This window comes from Festucalex cinctus, chromosome 1, assembly GCF_051991245.1.
Source record: "Festucalex cinctus isolate MCC-2025b chromosome 1, RoL_Fcin_1.0, whole genome shotgun sequence".
In the NCBI taxonomy this organism is placed as follows: Eukaryota; Metazoa; Chordata; class Actinopteri; order Syngnathiformes; family Syngnathidae; genus Festucalex; species Festucalex cinctus.
In genome coordinates, this window is record NC_135411.1 from 60,149,830 (window position 1) to 60,171,725 (window position 21,896).

At 38.6% G+C, this 21,896-nt stretch overlaps 2 protein-coding genes across 9 annotated transcripts in view; one reads left to right on the forward strand and one right to left on the reverse strand.

The window, feature by feature from the left end:
* hhatla (hedgehog acyltransferase like, a) overlaps positions 1–21,896 on the reverse strand; it is a 22,842-nt gene continuing 946 nt past the window's right edge. Inside the window, exons 1-13 of one of the 7 annotated variants that reach the window (XM_077498308.1) lie at positions 11,095–11,625; positions 10,220–10,332; positions 8,665–8,732; positions 8,463–8,576; positions 6,801–6,821; positions 6,377–6,571; positions 6,081–6,290; positions 2,354–2,525; positions 1,944–2,088; positions 1,825–1,860; positions 1,553–1,754; positions 1,328–1,469; positions 1–612 (exon numbers count right to left, since the gene is read on the reverse strand). In XM_077498308.1, coding sequence (XP_077354434.1) covers positions 470–612; positions 1,328–1,469; positions 1,553–1,754; positions 1,825–1,860; positions 1,944–2,088; positions 2,354–2,525; positions 6,081–6,290; positions 6,377–6,571; positions 6,801–6,821; positions 8,463–8,576; positions 8,665–8,732; positions 10,220–10,325 — 1,554 coding nt within the window. In that variant the 5' untranslated portion in view covers positions 10,326–10,332; positions 11,095–11,625 and the 3' untranslated portion in view covers positions 1–469. The other 6 variants (XM_077498328.1, XM_077498352.1, XM_077498338.1 and 3 more) reach the window with 6 other exon arrangements.
* The window catches only part of LOC144002803 (CTD small phosphatase-like protein), a 17,982-nt gene continuing 10,087 nt past the window's right edge, over positions 14,002–21,896 (forward strand). The window contains exons 1-3 of one of the 2 annotated variants that reach the window (XM_077498373.1): positions 14,002–14,936; positions 20,945–21,105; positions 21,261–21,293. In XM_077498373.1, the coding sequence (XP_077354499.1) occupies positions 14,861–14,936; positions 20,945–21,105; positions 21,261–21,293 (270 nt within the window). In that variant the 5' untranslated portion in view covers positions 14,002–14,860. The remainder of the gene's footprint in view (positions 14,937–20,944; positions 21,106–21,260; positions 21,294–21,896) is intronic. The other variant, XM_077498383.1, reaches the window with a different exon arrangement.

The following is a 21,896-nucleotide window of genomic DNA, read 5'->3' on the forward strand; positions in this document are numbered from 1 at the left end:
TTAGCTGCATGCAAAGTGGAGGACTCCACAGCACCTTTTATGTTTATTTTGCTTCATTGCACTCCATCAGTGGCAAAACGGTCTCATGTAGCCCTTTAAAAACATTGCGTTGATTAAAATGTAAGACATTCTCAGATGAAGTATAATTATGAACAGAATTTGAGTAAAATAAACATTGCAAAAAACTAAAAACTGTCACTGGTTGTTCCTTTAAATGCTGTGTGCTCATTCATTATGATCTCATTCAAACAATACTGCACTGACTTATTCTTTGCAATCAAAGGGTCTTTGTGCCAAACATTGTGATGATTATCACCAGAAAGTGCACTTGAGGAAACGTCTGACTATAATGATAGCAAAAACACGGCATTGTGGCCAACATACTGTAAGTCACAATCTGGTTGGTTCTGTTCTGAAGGCTGCAGACGGAAAAAAAAAATGTTAGGAGGCAATGACTTTGACGTCGGTATTATTCTGCCTTTTCTTTGCCGCCATCTAGTGGCTTGACCGGCTGCGCATCCTCCAGCAGCGCTTGCTGTCTTTCGTGCTCTTTGACCAGCTGTACGCCGCAGTAGGTCACCAATAACACAGAGAGGGTGGACAGGGGAAAGCCTGAGGAGAAAAGAAAAAAAGTGACAGTACGTTATCATTTCCATTTGGGTGAAAATGCAAGAAAATGGCAGTGGTGGTCACACTACTTGTAGATTGTTTATTTTACTTTATTTTGTCGGTAACTGTACTTTACTTAAATACTGTATTTATTTACCTGACGTCTTACTTTTACACATTACATTAGAAAATAAGTACCTGTGATTTATTTACCTTTTACTTGTACGTTTTCCCTGTTGGGTATTGTATGTAAATGACAGCAACAATTTATTAACTTTTTAACTTTAAAAATAATAATATATGAGATTGAGTCAATTTTCTTTTTCAAGCCTGATATTGATTCATAAAACTATGAATCTATCATTTTAATATCCCCTCTTCTCATAAATTCATAAGAATAGACTTTTCAAAAGGCCTGATTTTTTTAGTATCTTAAGGTTTTCTTGAAATTTAATGTTCCAATGAATTTAAAAGTATTTTCTTGCATTTATGACACACCTGACTTATTTCACTTTAAGACCCTCTCTCTCTCACACTCACTCTCTCACACTCTCTCACACTCTCTCACTCACACTCACACTCACACTCACACTCACACTCACACTCACACTCACACTCACTCACTCACTCACTCACTCACTCACTCACTCACTCACTCACTCACTCACTCACTCACTCCAATGAAGGTACTGTAGGGTTTTGGCAGTGTTTCCCCTACCTTTGAAAATCAGCCTTCTTCCAACCAATTTAGCAAACTCCAAACTGTTCAGGGAAAGGACATTGTAGAGGACGATGGCCCAGAAATTGGCAGCATTGAACAGACCTCGGATCCTACGTGACATGGCTTCACCCATTAAACCCTACATGAAGAGGATACAAACAAGATGACCACTCTATGAGCCCACGACTGACACGAGAGTAAGAGTTGGTTTATGTTTCTCACCTCCATAGTAGAAAATGGCGGTATAGAGAAGAACTTGGCCACCCAAAGCTCAAAGTTCAGACCAAAGCAGTTAAAAAAGGACCAGATATAAACCAGTTCACATGGGCCGAGCCATAGGGTGGTGATGGCGAACGTGCTCGTGGTAGCTAGGAGCTCCTTGAAGATTTGATTGTGATCTCCGCCAACGTAGTCATAAACATACCTGAGAATGATTAAATCCAATTATTAAGTCATTTCATTACAGTATAAAGCTAAAGAGCTTCTATACTCACTTGCATAGCCAGTCGTTGATGCCTCTGTCAAAGTGCCTAAAAAGTAAAATAATAATAATTAATCATAAATAATCATTTAAAAAAAAAAAAAATCTGTTTTATTGTGTATTGATACTCACGTCTCAGCAAAGACATAAAGCATTGTGATGCACTTAGGAGGCTGAGGGGGGTCGAGGTGGTCCAATGTTGCCACTGTGTTAATGACGCCAAACATCACAGCTGCTTTTAACCAATCATATACCAAGTTGAAGTAAGCCAGACCAGCTGCAAAGGTAAATACAAGTACAGTTTCACTAAAATCTTATTGCTCTTCATTGGAAAAAATAAAGCAAGAAAAGAAAGGCAATAAACAGTAAATCAAATTGACAGACTCTAGTTGAATAAATATCAACAGTAGAAGTAGTAGTAGTAAATGTTTATCTTCATCCTAGTAATTGATGAATTAAACTCTAAAACATATTAACCTTTACCAAAGAAGAAATGCTGTAAAACCATTCCAAAACAACACAACACAATACGGCCAACTCACCGAGACACCAATCAGAAAGTTGGGTCACCAACTTCATGTCAGTGGGGATTGTCAAGATGTAGAGATAGTGGAAGAACGCATCCACCATCAGGATCACTGCCAGGTGCAACACGGCCTTGGTGGTGATGTTCCACATCTCCCTCTCCTTGCGAGTCAGCTTGGGGTTGTTGGCCTTTGGAATGAAACAAATGCCGCTGAGAGCAGGAGAAAATCCTGCAGCTTTTTGATTTTATTTTCTATAGATATTTAAAATTCTTGCACAAAAATTCTTTAATTCTTTCTGCTCCATGATTCACAGACATCTGAAGCTAATTTTCATCTCAATGTTTTTATTCAGCTGCTGCTTTTGCTTCCTTTTAACTTGCCTTGAGTCAGTTAAAAGCAATCTCTGGTGGCTTGATGTGAGGTGAGCTCTTTTTACTTCAACAACAGTTGAGTTTTACCCCGAACAAACCCCCACCCCACCCCAACCCCAACCCCCAAAATGAAATGAATAATCATACAATACTTACTTCGGAGAGGATGAAAAACAAAAAAGAAACAAAAAAAAAAACCTTCCACAATATCAAGGCAAGTCAAGAATACTCTGGAGAACGCAGTCTATCCTTGTAAAAGTATGCACTTTTTTGACTAAAATTAATTAAAGTTTTCAACATAATTTAGTAATCTTATTTTATTCTAGTTTTCATCCAATTTTAGTCGACGGAAATTAAGAGCAATTTTAGTTGAGTAAACTGACAATTTAGTTGTGTTCACTCAGCATACGTTTCAACTTCTATACAGAAAATGATAACACGCCTATTTGAAACTGTAGTTTAACACGCAAGACATTTAATCACAACGGTGTCTTTATTAAACTTTGTTTTCAATTAAATTTTATTTCATTCCATTAAAAAACAGAAATGAAAAGGGGCAGAAAGAAGTAAAACTTATGTTATCTGCCCCTGATCAACAACAACAACAACTCAACTCAACTTTATTTATAAAGCGCTTTAAGAACAGGCATTGCTGTATACAAAGTGCTGTACATAAACATTAATATCAGTTTTGCAGTAAAGAATAAGGTAACAAAACAAGAACAAAGCAAACATTGTGAAGTGCGAATACAAGTTGTTTTTTTTTGTTTTTGTTTTTTTTTACAAGTAAATACATTTTACATCAGTAAATAAATACGTACTGAATAAAGAGATTTTTTTTTTTTTTTTTTTTTTTACAAGTAAATACATTTTACATCAGTAAATAAATACGTACTAAATAAAGAGATAAATAAATACATAAATAAGTAGACTAAACATCAAACTCATACACACCACAAAACACCAAACAAGTCTTATGGTGCGCCAAAAGCCAAAGAATACAGATGTTTTTTAAGACGCATTTTAAAAGAGGATAATGAGGGGGACTGCCTAATATTTAGTGGTAGGTTGTTCCAAAGGGAGGGACCAGCAACAGCAAAGGCTCAATCTCCTCTAAGCCTCCGCTTAGTCCTCGGTACCTCCAATTGAGTCTGGTCTGCTGATCTGAGGCACCGGGCAGGTGTGGAGGGGTGCAAGAGCTCGGCGAGATAAGGTGGGCCAAGACCATTGAGAGATTTGAAAACAAATAGAAGAATCTTAAAGTGGATTCTAAATTTCACGGGCAGCCAGTGAAGAGAGGCCAGGAAAGGGGTTATGTGTTCCCTCTTCCGGGCACCAGTAAGGAGACGAGCAGCAGCATTTTGGACAAGCTGGAGGTGCTGCAGGGAGGACTGGCTGATCCCAAAATAAAGTGCATTACAGTAATCCAGCCGAGATGTAACAAAGGCATGGATTACCATTTCTGCTGCTGAGATAGGAGATTTTTGACCTTAGCCAGCTGTCTCAGATGAAAAAAGCTGGATTTGACAACAGCGGCAATTTGCCGGTCCAGTTTAAAGTCGCTGTCCATCTTGACACCCAGGTTTGAGGCTGTTGGCTTCAGATATTGTGCCAGAGGACCCAAGTCGGCAGGATGAGAAGAGCCGCTGGGACCAAAGACCACAACTTCTGTTTTCTTCTCATTGAAGTTCAAGAAATTTAAAGCCATCCAGGCTTTGATTTCTTCCAGACAGGACAAAAGAGGCCTCAATGAGAAAGCGTCCTTTTTACTAAGCGGGACATAGATCTGACTGTCATCCGCATAGCAGCGAAAAGAGATTCCATATTTTCTAAGTATGGAGCCCAAGGGCAGTAGATATAATGAGAACAGAATGGGCCCCAATACAGATCCTTGTGGAACACCATATGGCAGTGGGGCGGTGCGAGACTCGGAGCACCCAAGGTGAACACAGAATGTTCTGTAGGATCGAAATAGGATCAAAACCACTCAAGAGCACTACCACCAATGCCCACCTGGTGCTGTCAACGAGCCAACAGAATACTGTGGTCCACAGTATCAAACGCTGCAGTCAGGTCTAACAGTATGAGACATACATAGTCTCCAGTGTCATTTGCCAGGAGGATGTCATTAAAAACTCGTAACAGGGCTGACTCTGTGCTACGCATCTTCTTAAAGCCTGACTGGAAAACCTCCAAGATGTTATTTTCCTCCAAGAAGGTGCTTAGTTGCATGTGTACCACTTTCTCCAGAATTTTAGAGATAAAAGGCAGTTTGAAAATTTTTCATCGATGAAATTATCACTGCACTAGAGTCAAAAGACAGCCTTTGTATGTAAACAAGTGCAAACTATTATTGACATTCAAAAAGAGAAAAGTCAATTACACAAAACAAAAATCATATTGCTTTTTCAGAATGATGGCAAGATACTCTATAACACATGTCCTGCATGTTTCCGCGAGGTTTCTCTACTCCAACGCACCTGATTCAATGATCAGGGTAATTATCAGGCTCCTGCAGAACTTGCTGATGGGCTTAAATATGAATCAGCTGTGTTGAATGTGGGAAACTTCTAAAACATGCAGGACACAGGCCATGAAGGACCGGACTTTGACACCACTGCTCTATAAGTATGGCACAAGAAAAGAATAGCCTACCATACCATACCATACCATATCATGTATAACACATGGTGAAGGCAGTCGTATATCAAGGGGAAATTCCTAGATAACGTTTTTTGTTGTTGTTGTTGTTGTTTTTGTTGTTGTTGTTGTTTTTTGTATTTTTTCTGGAGCAGTTTGATAATGAACCTCAACTGCCAAAAATACTCAAGACTTTTTAAAAGCAAAGAAATGGAGTGCTATCCAGGGTTATAGTTTTGGAATTTTTCATTTTAGTTAGTTTTTATTAATTTTGAGTTTTGTTTTTTAAATTTAGTTAGTTTTAATTAGTTTTCAGGGCGGTTCTGTTAGTTTTTTTTTTTTTTAGTTTTCATTATTTAATAAATGCTTAGTTTTAGTTTTAGTTTAAAAAATGTGTATTACTTGTGCGCAATATTTAAAAAACACCATGGGAGCGATGTCATCTGAAGGTGCTTTTCTATTGGCTGCTGCTAGTGGCGTCACTGTGTGACACACTTTCACACTTTATTCCAGCGGTTAATATCAAAATAAATCTACTGTACTTAAAATCACATTTAAAATCATCCCCAAATGCTCATGCATTAAATTTATTACCAAATACTAAAACAAAGGATATTTTTGCTGTAATTGTAGTTAGTTTTAGTTAGTATTATAAACATAAAATGTAGTTTCCGTTAGTTTTCGTTTATTTTATTTTGTTAACAAATTCACTGACGTCCACATCACATTACCTGGGCATGATACTTGTCAAAGGTCATGACAGGTCCAAAGAAGAAGAAGGGGAGGTAGAAATTGTATTTCAGCAGGTCACAGAATGTGTAGTTGCCATCTTTCTTCTCACAGTTCTCCAAAGCAAAGCTCATGCAACGCATGATGGTGAAGCCGCAGCCTCCGTAAAAGAGGATGTCTTGCAGGTCAAAAGAACCAGTCACCAATGTTTCCTTACAGGTGTACATTGGATGATTGATTAGTTTACCAAACGGTCACTTTATAAGAGTGATGTACTTCAGGAAGCGATTCTACCTACCTGCCAAGAGTTATACGGCTCCAGCTTGATTGAGGCGAGTGTGGCCAGGCCTGCAGCAAAGCAAATCCATTTTGTCTTGACCACGGCGACGCTGTACAGAATGACGCAGTGAGAGAGAACTAAAGCCATGAAGGTCCAGCCCATCGTGACCAGGACCGCCAAAGCACCGTACACACAGAAGATGAACGATCTGTGCTGTGGAGAAAGAGGAGCCACTATTATCTTGATGACATGACTTCATCTTTGTATTTTTAATGACATGGTATGTTAACGGAAGAATGTTGTTAGTGCCATCAGAAAATGTCATCCACCACAATTGACAAGTGTTTGGTTAGTTACTGTGATCTACAGTGAGTGAGTCAAATGAAACAACAACAACAACAAGTGTTATGATGGCAAACATTCACAAGTTTATTAAGGTTACCTTACATCCATCTATACCAATCTTCATTGCCAGCATGAAACAAGACAGAAAATATGTTTAAAACACATTGAAATGTTTTAAATATGCCGGAGTTCACGAAATTGCAATTACGTATACATCTAAAATCAACATTCAGCCCATTCGCATGCATCAAATCAATACCTATTAAGTAAGTATTTGAGTATGAACATATTCCAATTGGTATCGAGTGAGTAAAACAAAGATTAATTGTCTGTAATGTCCAAGTTCTCCTGTCAGTGATCAATGATATTATCTGTATGGAATGGTTACATTATCAACTTGTCTAAAAAGTGTTGGGTCAAAAATAATACAAAATGGGTCAAAAATTGACCGACCCAAGCTTTTGAGTTATTAAACAAATAAATTCTTTCTTTCTTTCTTTCTCTTTCTTTCTTTCTTTCTTTCTTTCTCTTTCTTTCTTTCTTTCTTTCTTTCTTTCTTTCTTTCTTTCTTTCTTTCTTTCTTTCTTTCTTTCTTTCTTTCTTTCTTTCGTTTCCTTATATTGTGGGTTATTCGTTTGACCTGACTTTTGGGGTTAATTGAACAACCCAACTGAATTTGGTCAAAAATGAACCAACCCAACTTTTGATTTATATAATCCAAAATGTTGGGTCAAATTAAATCAACTACAAAGCAGCCCAGTTTGTTGGGTTGTTTTGTGGGTTATTCATTTTACCCAACATTTTGGGTCAATTGAATAACCCAATTGAATTGGGTAAAAAATGAACCGACTCAACTTTTTTTTAATTATTTGACCCAAAAAGTTGTGAAATTTTAAATTAATAACACAAAAAGCAACACAAATTTGATTAATCATTTGACCCAACATTTTGGGTTAATTGAATAACCCAAAAAATTGAGTTGGTCGCTTTTTGATCTTTTTTTTTTGTTTTTTTTGTTTTTGTTTTTGTTTTTGTTTTTGTTTTTAAACCCAACTATTTTTAGAGTGTATCATCACTGTTTTATGGCTATGGTATGGTATCAGTGCCAGGAAAGTAAAAAAGAAAAAAACAAAAAAAAACATGTTTACTATAATGGAACACAAAATACAAAATGCTCTCATCAAATTTAGTAATACTACCAACAGGCATATTCAAAGACAAACAATGGTGCAGAAAAAAAAGTTGAGTGTTCCAAATAACAATCAAATAAAATTAAAATTATTTCAGTGTCTTTCTAAACTGACAATGTATATAACAATCCAGTGTAACAACTAGAAAATAATAATTTCAGTTTTAATGTCTTTCAACTTTGAACTGACAATGTAAATGTGTTCCAACAACAATAAAAGCAATCATTTTCTGCTGACAGGCCCACTCAGTAGCGCCACTGTTTGTTCTCGTTTTTGATACCGTTTTTGTGAGAATTTTTAAATGAGATACCGCAATATTTACAATACCGTTACATCCCTAATTGTCAGTCAATTAAATTGCAATAGATCTGTTTAAAATATTTTACACTGCACCTGAGTGCTGGGCTTGAATCTATCTTGAACCATAAACAACACGCACAAATATTCACTACACATAGAAATATACATTATACACAAAGAGGCAAATATACCTGCATGCAGTGCTATGGCATGTCAATCCCCATTGCCTCTCGCAACGACACACACTTACAGTACACACATGCATGCACCTTTGGGGCCAGCAAGGTGAAGATTTTGGAAAAAATCACATGGCCGGTGAGAGCAAAAAGAATATGATTGCGGAATGTTGAGAACCACATCACCCATTCAAAGTCTGCAACATCCTGTGGATGAGATAGAACAGACACTGTCAAGTCATGACGGAGTTAAAAAAAAAATAGAATAAAAAATTGAATCCAAGCGGAAACTTACCATTTTCCTGCCAAAGTAATACCATCCTGGTTTGACACTATCTTTGAATGCCTTCCTGCTCACATTTTCTGAATAATGAACACAAATGTGCAGAATAAATATGGAGCTGTTGACATGCAAAATTATGATGTTGATGTTAATGGAATTACTCATAATGTAGCTACTGTATGCAGAGTTCAATGGCTAACAAGCAATGGATGAAATCTGAGAGATCAGCAAAGAAAAGCATGACATTTATTATGCAATTGTTGGGTTATTCAATGAATTTGAAGTGCAAAAGCAAAATTATTAAAATTAGACATTACATAATAAGCTCATGGGGCTCTTTTGGGCTCTTTTGGGCTCTTTATGCAAAGGTAATAAGTTTGGACCTTTGGTAAATACTGTGCAATAATTAAAAACTGCAATCAATACAACCTTGTTGATTATTATGCAGGGGGAAAAAAATACACGATTGGATGAACATGCGGCTTCCCTTGCAGGTCCAACAGCTTTGCCTGATTAGACTAATGGCTGTGAAAAGCGAAATCAAACAGGGAAAGCCTCTTACTTCTGGGCACAAAGCCACACGTCTACTTCCAGGAGTCGGAGTTAGTGCGGCATGAAGGCCTGAGCTTTTTAACCCCTCTCAGAAGGAGCAGCCATATATGAGCATTTCAAGACAAAACAGGAAAGCTGACAGGATGGCGACACAATAACGGCTAAAACGCTCACTGTACTTTCTGTACCATTCACCAAATCACACCATTCACGTCTGTGTGATGAGTTTACTATTATGCAGAAACAACCGGCATTGTTTCAGGCTTAATTAACTATGTGAAAACGGTCAGCTGAGTTGACTGTGGCTGTCATTCTGACAGAATTTCAACCAGAAAGTAATCGGGTCATCCATGAATTATCCCTGTATTATTAGGGCTGTCAAAGTTAAAGTGTTAAGTAATTAATTAATCACAATAATTATCACATTAATCATGTATTAACGCAGATTAATCACACTATTAATTTTGACCACAGATGATCCTTTAGCTTGACAGCGGATGGTTACGTTAGCACAGGTTGTGTTTGAGCAATAAACATAACTACATGCAATAAAGTAAAGCATTTAATAAACGTTTGCATATGACATTCAGAATATTTGCCAATTTATTGGCATCATATTTTTTTTCTATTTTAAATTATGCAAGTAATCAACTAATTAGAAAAAGAGGAGAATGAGCATGTGCAGTGGATCAAAAAATGTTGAAGACGTCTTCATAACATTAAATGTCGAAAGAATTAACACATAACAGGTGCTCTTTAAATTTGGCGGGCAAAAAATGTTGACAAAAAGCCTTTTTAATTAAGCGATTAATCGTGATTAATCAAAATTCTAAGATGTGATTATTCTGATTTAAAAATGTAATCATTTGACAGCTCTAGTATTAATACAAAGGTGTGTAATGTTGGGGATTGCTATTGCTAGCTTAAATCCAACAACACAGAGGCAGTTCAACAGAACAGTGGTAAAAAAAAATAAAGTGCATTTTGTGATCATACAGTATGTTGAACCACTCACCACTTGAAGCCTCAACTATCCAACTGGCAGCCCATGCTAAGGCCCCAGAGAGTACAGCAATGTAGAGATAGAGCTCATATCTGGGGAGGCCAGCCTTGATCCCCATGGTGGATCTGCACAGGGGAAGCCTCAGTTAAACAAAATATCAACCACCATGAAGGGTGAACTATGAAAAGGTAAACATGCAGCTGGGGAAATATAAGTGGTGTTTTGTGATGTTTATTTACCGTTACCATTGGCATATAAATGACATAGGAGGTGGAGGTATGTTCCAAACCAATAGTTTCCAGCAAAATGTTATCAATACAACTTAAAAAAATAAAAAAAAACACAACATTTCAGGCTGCTTAAATGGCATTCACCAACACATGATGATGCACACTTGTTATTATCACATGCAGACTTTTCACAAGTTGACATTGCACTGTTAAGCCTTTAGGAGTGACAGGACAGTGACTTAAATAGGATTGCAAGGCTCTGGCTCCTTGGAATCAGCATGGTCAGCTGCGCAACCTTACCTCGCTCTCTTATTATAGCCCGAGCAGTTGGTGTGCAGCTGCAGTGCTATGTGATCTGAGCTAGAGCTTCTCTTCACTTCACTTACTAATGACAGGAATGAGCAAGAGCAGTGCATCCGTTTGCGGGATTTATGTATGCATTATTCTTGATATATTATTGTACTTTGTGATGAAGTTAAAGAGAGTTGGACAAAACAAAACAAGGACCCTGTGCTGCACAATGCCAAGTAACCATGGTTAAGCAGCAAGAGTGCCGCAAAGTGTCCTGCATACAAACTGAGAGTGTTTTACTGCTGTATGCAGAGCTGAGAGCACACCGGCTTTCATTCCATTATTACTGTACAAGACTTCACTAACCTTGTGTCCGCTTCACGCAGCCAATAGAGAGCGTCCCCTCGAAATTGAGAAGAAATTAAAGAAAAGGGGGTGGAGGTAGGAGGCTAGATCATCCGTCTTGAGGGGGGCTTGCGGCTTGCTGCCTGCATTTGCCAGCTTCAGCCAGTCAGGATGTTGCAGAACTCAACGAATGGAGGCGGTAGAGGAGGGAGGAGGTGGAGTGGGGGGTTATATTTATCCACCACGACTGCACCACTGAGAGAGATGGTCCACTGTTGGCTCGCTGCAGAGCAACCAAACACTCGGGGACATTCAAAGTGCTTAAAATGAGGGGGAGAGCAGGTGTATCAGTCAGTAGGTACTTAAAGATGCATCACTTGTCTGATTATCATCCATTGTACACTTTTATGTTGGATAAGTGGGTGGAAATACACATAAATACTTATTTAAACGCTATGCGAAACCTGTTATGATTTTTTTAAAGGACAGTATGCATTATATAGCGCCATCTAGTGGCAAACTAATAATTAATTCATTTAAAAAAATAACATGTTAAAAAAACATCAACGTACATTTTTAAAAAATATCATTTTAGGTCTAGTAATCGCTAATAATATTACATTAGTCGCGCCGTGCTTTCAGGAGGCTGACATGTTTCGGCACCATTTTTCTGCAAGGGATACCCGAAGGAGAACTTTGCAAACAAGTTAGCCTCTGGTGGTGCTTGCAGCTAATGTTGGCACTTCCACAGTTTAGGCCCGCAGGTGGCCGTTGCTGAGTCCCGCGATTCGGGTCCCTGCCACTTGTCTTCCTCTGATTTATGCTTGAAAGCTTTTACTAGCCCACTGCTATATAAATATAGAGCTTCTCCTGCTAGCTCCTCTTGTTAAGTTTGGGTTATGCTTGAAGCGTGAACCGGTGAGCGCACATTTTGCAGCCTTCTTAATCAGCTCATCTTGCCCCCGTGCAATGTTCCCTCTAATTTTCGGTGTGACTGTGCATTCACGCAAACTTCCTGAGCATTCCATAGATTACGGTGAGCGACATCCACGGACTTATATACAGACTCACAATGCCACTTATATCACCATAGCGAGAAGTGAAGTCACGACAGCCATTTTACGTTGCCACCCATTAAGCCGACCAAACTTGAAAATATCTGTTTTCCCGCAGCGTTTTCATGTTAATTTACTGTCTCCACAGTGAAATGCCGCCGCGCGTGGCGTATGGTTGTACCAATAAGACTGCAAGAAGCACTACATGCACATTTCATTGTGATGAAATGAATGCATATATACATTTTCTCTTATAAGCTATATCTTTGAGGGCTATTCAAAGACTTGTCCGCATCATGTTGTCAGAACGATGAACAATGAAATGAACGCAAAGGCCATCAGGACAAAATTGGCTGTGAAATGTAAACCCAACTGAGTCCATTTATATACAGTAAGCTCTTGAGAACATCAGACATGCACATGGCAGCCAAACCAGTATTACACCTGTCCAAAACCTGAGATCATAAATTACATGATGTATGTAACAAAAAAATTCAAACCACTTGTACATCATGTGTCAGACGATTAGATTCAGCCCTAGTTTGTTAGTTGTTTTTAATCATAGGTTATTTTAAGCATAATTAAGTCCCTAAACATTTTTTTTTTATAAATCTGGGCCCACATCGTCCACTCAAAAATAATGGAAAACGTAATTTATTAAAAAGTGAACATTTCAGAAATGCGGGAAGAGCCTCATTGAAGAGGCTCGTTAACTACGCCCATATTTGGACTTCCTTTAATGGCGCTGTTGCTGTCGCTGCAGTCTCGTCAGTGGTGAGTGTGAGTGTTTGTATCATGTATGGATGCTTCAAACTGCAGTGGAAGTGGAACAACTGTGTGTGCACCCAAACTGCTATTAAAACTGTAAGTGAAGTGGGAATGGTGTCCTGTTGTGTGCGTGGTTCGCGCGCCGGCTGGCGTCACCGTAGTGACGTGATGCCCGTTCACTTTTGGACGGAGCCGCTCCGTCCCACAACAGACATGGCTGTTCCCCTTGCATTTAAGCTTTTTGGTCACATTTTTCTTTCCCACTCCACTAACCACACGTACTATATAAAGTTTTCATTTTTTATAGGAAGATAATATAAAAAAAAAATACAGTAAAAATAACAGTAAATACAGCTGCAAGTTAGGATTTTTTTTTTTTTTAATGCGCAGCAAGACATTTGTGCGCACGAGGTGGCGAGAGCACTGCGCAATTGCGCACGCGCGCAGCTTAGAGGGAACATTGCCCTGTGGGATCTTTCTGAGGCCCCATATTAGTGCGCAAGCTTCAAAATTGTTGCATTCTATTAGTTCACCACTAGATGACATTAAATTATACATATTACACAGTCTCTTTCATTAATTGTCACTATCTTCTGCTAAAAACACACACACAACTGCCACTCTACCTTTTTAAAAAATGTGCTGTGTATAAACACGTCTTACTATATATTTATTAAATTTATGTAGAGTATTTTTTAAACCACTTATACTAATTTAACCCTGAATTTCCCCTCTGGCGATAGTCAAAGGATCTGTATCGGATTTGATTCTAAGTATATACAAAATACAATACAGTGCAATTAAAATTCTTTATCAAATGCGGTGTAGCGCTGTTTTTAGAGCCTAAAGGATAAACATAAACAATGACAATGTGTTACCATAAAGAATTAATAAATATGATTATCATGTCACATTGGGGAAATATGTAAAGCGCTATATAAAAAGCAGTCAATTTACTATAAGTAACTTTTTTTTTTTTTTTTTTTTTTTTGCGAGGTTGTGAGGTATAGCATAGTATTTTTTTCCCACTACGTTGACGCATGCCATCATCACGACACTACGTGGCGCTCTCTGTCCTATTAATATAGTGTACTGTACACGAACTGGTAAATAGCACGTCTGCATTGGAAGGACAACTTGGAAACCCTTTCGTATCCAGCAACAAGATTTTTATTTAGCTTTCCTTATGCGTTACAGCACAATTGGCTTCGCTATTTAACTCTGGGGAAGTGCTTATTATAAAACACAATGTTAACAAGAGTCCTCGAATTCGGTGATACAATAATTACATCTGCAGGCGGCATGAGTTTGTTTCAGCGACGTAGTTCGGCGAGTGTGAGCCGCTCACAGAATCCATGACAGAAGCGAAGGGCCCCCTCCCCTCCCACTCGAGTCCGTGCGGCCCCGCTTCAGATCGAACTCCAAATACATCCAGCCTCCATGTTGCACGGGGAATGTCGGGCCAGTACGTCGGACTGCAAGTGTTAGCTCGCTAACTTTACAGCGCCTTGGTGTATGTTTTGGACAAGAGGGCTGGCTTCGGAGTGTTTTTGACTCCGCAACAGACACGGACGCTTACACATCATTTTGTTTTTTGGGGTACGGGGGTATGATCGGAGCGTCACCGCTAACCTGCTAACCGAACCAGGCTAGTTGTTAACTTCAGCTAGCGGTTGACTCAACGTTTTGTTTTACTTTGGAGCTACGCACTTTCTCCAGAGGACTGTTATTTTGCACGGAGTTATAGATGACAGTCCTTAAGCGTCTTTTACTGTGCACCGAGCTAGCTGGCTGGCTACCCCCGCTGCCACAACGCTTCCCCTCGGACGCTTGTGTGTCTTTTGTGGGCTACCTGATCTCCTTCGGCTTAAACAGCTAGCTCACGTCAGATAGCATACCCGCCCGAGCAAGCATCAGCGGGCTAAAATTGCAGGAGTCTGAAAGCGGAACAACCACCCGGCTCAATGGACCACATGTCTATAATAACCCAAGTTTCCAACCCCAAGGAGGAGGAAATAATATCCTTTAACCAGGAAAAAGGTAAGAAAAGTGGGTGAGCGAATGGTCTTAACGGTACTAGCTAGCTTCGCTAACTACTTGTAGTGTTGGCGCAGCTAGTTGCGCCCGACTGTACATGAACGTCATATCACTTAGTAAAGCTAATAGTATTTGGACACGAACTCTTTAGGCAACAGGTTTATCAGTGTTTCGTCCGATGTAAGTTTCAGAGCAAGTGGTAGACATACTCACTGCATAATCGGCACGATTGATACTGGAGTATTTGATACTTAGATTTAAAAAGCTTGTTTGATTACGGCGGGAGTCCACACTTGAAGAATAGGTTTGACACCAAATAGCAAACACATTTCCCAGGAACTGCATGTCATAACATCGCCCTGCAGTTAGTTTTCTCTGACCCTCATCTCATACTGAAAGATGCATCATTAACGAGAACAAAGTGTGTAACGGTTGTGTTAAATCATTACTCGGTTTTCAAGTGAAGTGGGGTTTGCAAGAATGGTTGATTTCCCTTGGACCAAATGAGAAGACAAATGTCAATTACGGTACTCAGAACTCTAGCAGGGAAACTGAAAGTGAATATTATCTTAGTCAGTTTGAAAAAAAAAACGCAGTAGTAATCTTGGGATGGGTATACACTATACTAGTTGTAGCATATTTAAAGTTTTAAAAACATGTATTAGACCATACAGCAGCCAAATAAGTAGTGACATGCAATAGTCACATTTTATTTACATGTGATAGCTTATGATTACATATGACTCCTGATAATAATGGTCTAACCACGAGTACAGTATTTAGAAAATTCCCTAGCTACACTATACATAAAAATTTCAATTCTGTGTAGTTCTACTGTTTTTTGATATGAGACTAAATTATTTGACTAAAATTCATCATTTAGTAACTGTTTTGAATTTCACCGGTTTCATTTAATCTGTTTACTGTTTTTAGACTTGCATGATTCGTAGTAGAGGTAAAAACTCGGTCTCCATTTGTGCCCAATCCTGAGGCCACTGGGGCGGTTTCTGGGTCACCTGTAACCATAGGACATATATCACTGTAAAACTTGTTTCTCTCTTTTGTAAAGATAAACAAATACTAACAGATAAGGTAAACAGCCAAATGTTCTGCCTATGAGCTATATCTTCATAGTTGGAAACATTAAGGGACAAAAAAAACAAGTTATTTTATTGAGTACATGAATTGGTTATCAAAATGTCATTCTTCACAATTTTAGAAATGGCCTAAAAAAAAAAAAATCCAGGCCCAGCACAAATATTATGACGCCCATGTTGGTTCATGTCTCATCTATGTTGTACATTTGCCTTCAGAGGAGAGTGCGTTTTTGTGCTTGGGTTATTAAAAAAAAAAAAAAAAAGGCAACAGACAAGAGATCAGTGGACTCCCAAATGGGATGTAACCATATCCAAACATCACGATGCAATTATCACAATATGACCCTTATGATACCGTAATTATCATGATATTGTGGGGAGGTTGGTGAAAGATAATTGTAAAAAAAAAAAAGGGTCATACTGAGGGGAAAAAACACAATATTGTGTTTTTATACATAACGGCAGTGACAAAGAAATGGGCTTGGCCAGTACATTTATTGTCATGTGCTCCTATTGACTCAGCGGTGCAAAGTGTCATGCACTATGTAGTACACAATGCTGTGTTTGGCTGAAGCGGGCAAAAAATTATGTTTTTGACAGCTGTTGAAAGATATTTTCTGGTATGACTTATTTATGTCAGTGCTAACTAGGGATGTAACGATAATGGCAATATCGTGATATTAAAACTGCAACAATATCGTCGTCATCATGTTCACGATATTTAAAAACTACATATCTGTTAAAAAAGTCAGGTTGATTTCCATTTGTGTAGTTCTAGCACCTTCTGGTGGCCATTTTTTTTTAGTGCAGTTTAATTTTCATTAGGGATGTTTTGGCGCTTCTATGTTTAAAATCACAAATTGTCAGATGAAGGGGATTGTAATATGCTTGTGAAGCAAGTCAATCTGGAGAAACTCAATGTGTGCTTGCATTAGGTGACTAAGTGCCTCAATATTAAGTGTTATTAGAGATTGGTGGTTGTTTATATGTATTGCTGTTATGTATAAAAGCAAAATATTGTGCTTTTTTTAGTATGAGCTCATTTTTTTTACAATATTGTGCCCTTTTTTAAATATCGCCATCCTCCCCACAATATCGTGATAATTATCGTATCGTGAGCTTCATATTGTGATATCGTATCGTGATATTTGGATACCATTACATCCCTAGTGCTAACGGCCGCAATTTGTCTTGTTAGAACATAGTTTTGTCCAGGTAAACAGTAATCAGATCAGGTTTTCTTTTTATACTGTTTAATTTGTGCGTCTGCGTGTGTGAGGTGTCCGGCGAAGAAAAAATACAAATAAACATGAGCAATTGCATGTGAATCTCATCTATAACGATAACTAGCTGAGGACAGGTCATAATTATACATATAGTACAGGTCATATTTATGTCAATACACAAATGATCTACAATCACTAATACACTTAATATTGAGGCCCTTGCCCTGAACTGGTTGCCAGCCAATTGCAGTGGCCTAAACATGCCTAATTAAAATTGAACTGCACTATAATTAAAATTAAACTGCACTTCCTGCTCCTATGTCAGTGTTGTGTAGCGCACACTTTGGAGACAACTGCTCTGACCCGCTCCCGGTCACTTGGTTGTAGTGTGCATCACACAAGGGTACTTCTGCCATCAGCTTTCCCGACCGACTGTGTTTCCACGGGGTGGAACACCACCTGCGGTGTATCAGCATTGATCGAGAGCCACTCAAAAAAAGAGAAAGAAATCAAATGACTAAAATCTGGTAACACACACAGGCAAGTTGTATTTTGCTTTCCTGTTAACTTGTTGTCATTGTTTTATATTAGCCCTTTTCTGCCTCGAAGTGGGGCTACTAATGGAAATGAGATATTTGGCTCAGGTTGGGGCATTTCCATTTCCGTCCATTCGTCCATCCATCCATCCATCCATCCATCCATCCATCCATCCATCCCTCCTCCCTCCCTCCTAACACAGTCAACCTGGCAATTTTCAACCTCCGGAGGTAGCATCAGGGCTGAAACGATGCTTGAGTAAAAGCCAGTACTGTACCTCAATTCACTGGGTGGCTTTGTCCAAGTGGTTCAAGTTGTCACCTTGTCACTGGGGAGACCCCAGTTCAAGACTATCCCCTCTAGCAAGACACCAACCCCAAAGTGCTCCCCAGGCACTGAAGCAGCCCATTGTGTGCCACTAACTGTGTGCTCGCTGCGATAGGTCAATTACAGAGGCCAAATTTCATGTACATGACACAAATGTTTCTTCTCTTCTTCGGAGAAGGCGAGTGTTGATAAAAGCCAGATCATCTCTTAAGACTCTGAGTCAATTAATCAAGCCATGTCTGTTTAGTCACACATTGTACATGAGATTGCTGAGCTTTAAGTTTACTGTGCACAGAGTCACTGATTTGTCTTTGCTTATCTACTGCAAATCACTTGACAAGGAGCCCATCCCAATGACTGTTCCAGAGGAATTTAACAGGTAGCCCTCCTTCAATTGAACAGGCTCCAAGGTGTCTGGACAAAATCTGAGCACCTTGCTCCTCCACTGAATGTTATACGACATGTGGCTACATAGTTGCCCAACAGCATGAGCCTAAATATAGACTCCCGGCCCTGTTGGCAAACGCAATGCTATGATATGACCACAGAGCCCATCTTAGCTACTCAAGACGACAACCTTTTTCTTTGAAACATTTTATATGGTGTTACATTTTCAGAAAATGGTGTTGATTGAAGTTAGCGGTTGCTGGGGTGTTTGTTGATCTTCCTTTGCCTTTGTTAAAATGTGGAATGTAAGAATGAAATTGGAGGAGGGTCAGCTATTTAAAGTTGTGACTCTCATAGTGGTTCACGAGGCTTCAAATGTGTCTGTGACATGGAGTGGCACTTACATCATGCCTTCACTCATGATACAGTACGCATACACACACGCACCTCCTACGCAGTCATGGGATCGTAGGATGATTGTGAAAATAGTCTTAAGATTTATTGGTCTTTTTTTTTTTTTTTGTCAAATATGATGGAACTTCTGAGGTTACTTTGAATGAATGAATACTTTATTTTGGCTCACAACACAGAAGAGAAACCTCAAACAATCCTTCAAGCAAATCAATTAACTGTAAAAGGTATACCGACATCACGTGATCACGTGACTGCCCTATGATAGACGGTGGAAGGAAATGACAGTTGAATGGAAGTGGACGTGACCCAGTGTAACTTAGTGACTATTATTTTACAAATTAAAAGTTATTATTGCCCATCAAGCCATGGAATCTACTACTTCAACCGAAGTTTGCCTGTCAGTCGAAGTGGCACATTTTGTCGGGATTCATGGAGCGTGATATTTAATGTAAATTTTAATCCAACTTTTGAACAGTTGCTGCAAAAAACAATCAATATATTGGAATGTAAATATTACTGTTGTGAGTCAACTTTCCATATTTTAGTCACTTACTTTCCCTCTGTTTTTATTTTTTTATTTTGTTTTATTTTATTATTATTATTATTTTTTTTTTAAAGCCACAAAATTCCAAATCAAGAAAAACCTACACTCATAGTTAATTTCAATTAGTTTCATGCTCCGAAAGGAAGTCTGGTGAGACTTTCTCTGACAAGTTGCGTGGTATTGTAACTTTAGCAACAACACTTAACTCATTTGCTCCCAATAACGTAATAACGTGTAAATACGTTTTTTTTGTTTTTTTTTTTAAATGTTTTAAGTGTCCCAAAGATGTATTTATACTTTTTTTTTTTTTTTTTTTTTTTATGCTAGAGCATAAAGAAGGCTTTGATGCAGCCTCTCAACTGCAAAGAATGGTTGCAGAAATTGTACTTATTACACAAACGGCCAGCAGGTGGAAGCAGAGCAAAGGAGATCAACCAGAGCCATGTAGAAAAAAAGCTCAATTACTTACAATTTTGAATAGATTTGTGAAAACTGATTAAACTTAGCTCTCTTCTAATGCTAATTGCTGCAAAACGGAAACACATAGAAAAATATATTTTTTTCCTGATGAAAGAAGAGACTTTAATCTTTCTTTTGATAGGTTCCATGCTTTTATAGCAATAGAACAATATATTCTGTGGGCCTTGCAAAATCAGTCAAAATCCAGTAAAACAGCCGGGAGCGAACGGGACTGCTTCTGTGAAAATGGCTGGGAGTGAATGAGTTAAAAGGAAAAATGTTGTACCAACTTTTTCTTCACCCAACTTTAAACCCCTTTTTGGCTATTTTTAGCCACACATTTTTTGTATTAAATGGTATTTGCTCAATTATGTGTTAAGTGTGGATGCCATTGACGTGCACATTGGTAAGAATAAGTCCACTTGAAGATGTTTAGTGTTGAAAGAAGTGGTTATATGATTGCCATGCAGTTGTGCAGCTGGCAGTGTGGGAGTAATTACGTTTGTCTTATTGCCAAAGCTGTAGGATGTCATCATACAAGTGTTGAACTGAATGCAACATACAGTTTTTCCATTCACTGTTAGCGGCTCAACATTACTTAACTGTTTTAATGTGTTTGAATCTGTTGCTAAGTTTAAAAACTGTGTTTTTCCTCCCATACCGTTGATTAATTAAGGTATTGTTTGTGCACAAACATACAGTAAAGGTATGGCTGCAGCAGAATGAAAATGGTAGAGGCTTGAATTTCACGTTATATATTATAGAGTTTATTTATTTACAGTTTACTATAACATGAAGTAGACACACTTGATTTGCTTTGGTGGACCACAAAAAAAGTAGGTGGTGGCCTGGCGATTTGGCCACATGCTATAAAGTGTTCAGTAATTCACATAACAGTTGAAGTTTGGTGGAGAGCACCACGATCACTTTATGTGCCTTTTGTCAAAGCAATACAGAGTCATGGATTTAACACAGATGTCATAACAACAGCATCTCCTGTCCTCTTTTCTTTGTTGATAGCATCCCAGTCCAACAGCAGCATTAAGAAGCAGAGGAGTCGGAGTATTTTCAGCACATTTTTCTGCTGCTTCCGCAACCAAAATGTGGAACCACCCGCAACCAATAGCAACACAGCTACCCTGCCTCAACCTCCACCTGAGGAGAACGGATCACCACCGAAAGTGAGCAGTTTTCTCGTTGGCTCTCCCGTTTATGTCTATAAATGTTTTTTTAAGTTTGTATTTGTGACAGTATTTGTTTTACTTACTTTTCTTCATCTTCGTGGACCATTTGTCCCTTTGTCTCATTTTGTACATGTCTGTCTCCTGTGTTGTAGTCTGACCAGGTCGAGGTCCTCCCTGTCCCTATTGTATGTATTGCCTTTTTTTTTTTTTCTTTCCCTTTGCATGCGGCCCTGTGTGGGCCAGTGCTGGCTGGCACATTGAGCCTGTGTGGGCTCCAGTGCTCCTTGGAGAGCCTCAGCTCTGCTGCTACCTTGCGGTTCACTTTCAGTCTTGTTAAATCTGCAACTATGGAGGACCAAAAATGCCCCAAAACTAAAGGTGAAAATAACAATGGATAAAAAATATAATAAATTTTTTTTATACAAAAATAAATGTAAATAAAAACAACAACAAAATAATAATAAATAAACCCAAAAATAAATATGAAATTCCAAAGAATAAAAATAAGCTAATAAATTAGCTTTTATACATTTACAGTCGTGCTCATATTTTCCCATAACCCAAAGGTTAAAACTTTCAAGTAACTGCATTTCATGCTGCATATGCTGTTAGCATGAAATGCGTCATGAAATGTTATTCAAATAAGGGGGAGGTCCTAATCATGTCTTTGGCTCGACTATTCGCTGTTGTAAACTGCCTTTCGACGGTGAAGTGTTCTCTCACTTATACCAAGCAGGTCGGCTAACGAGGAAGTCTCGACGGCTTGCATAGAGATCTCGAGCACTGGA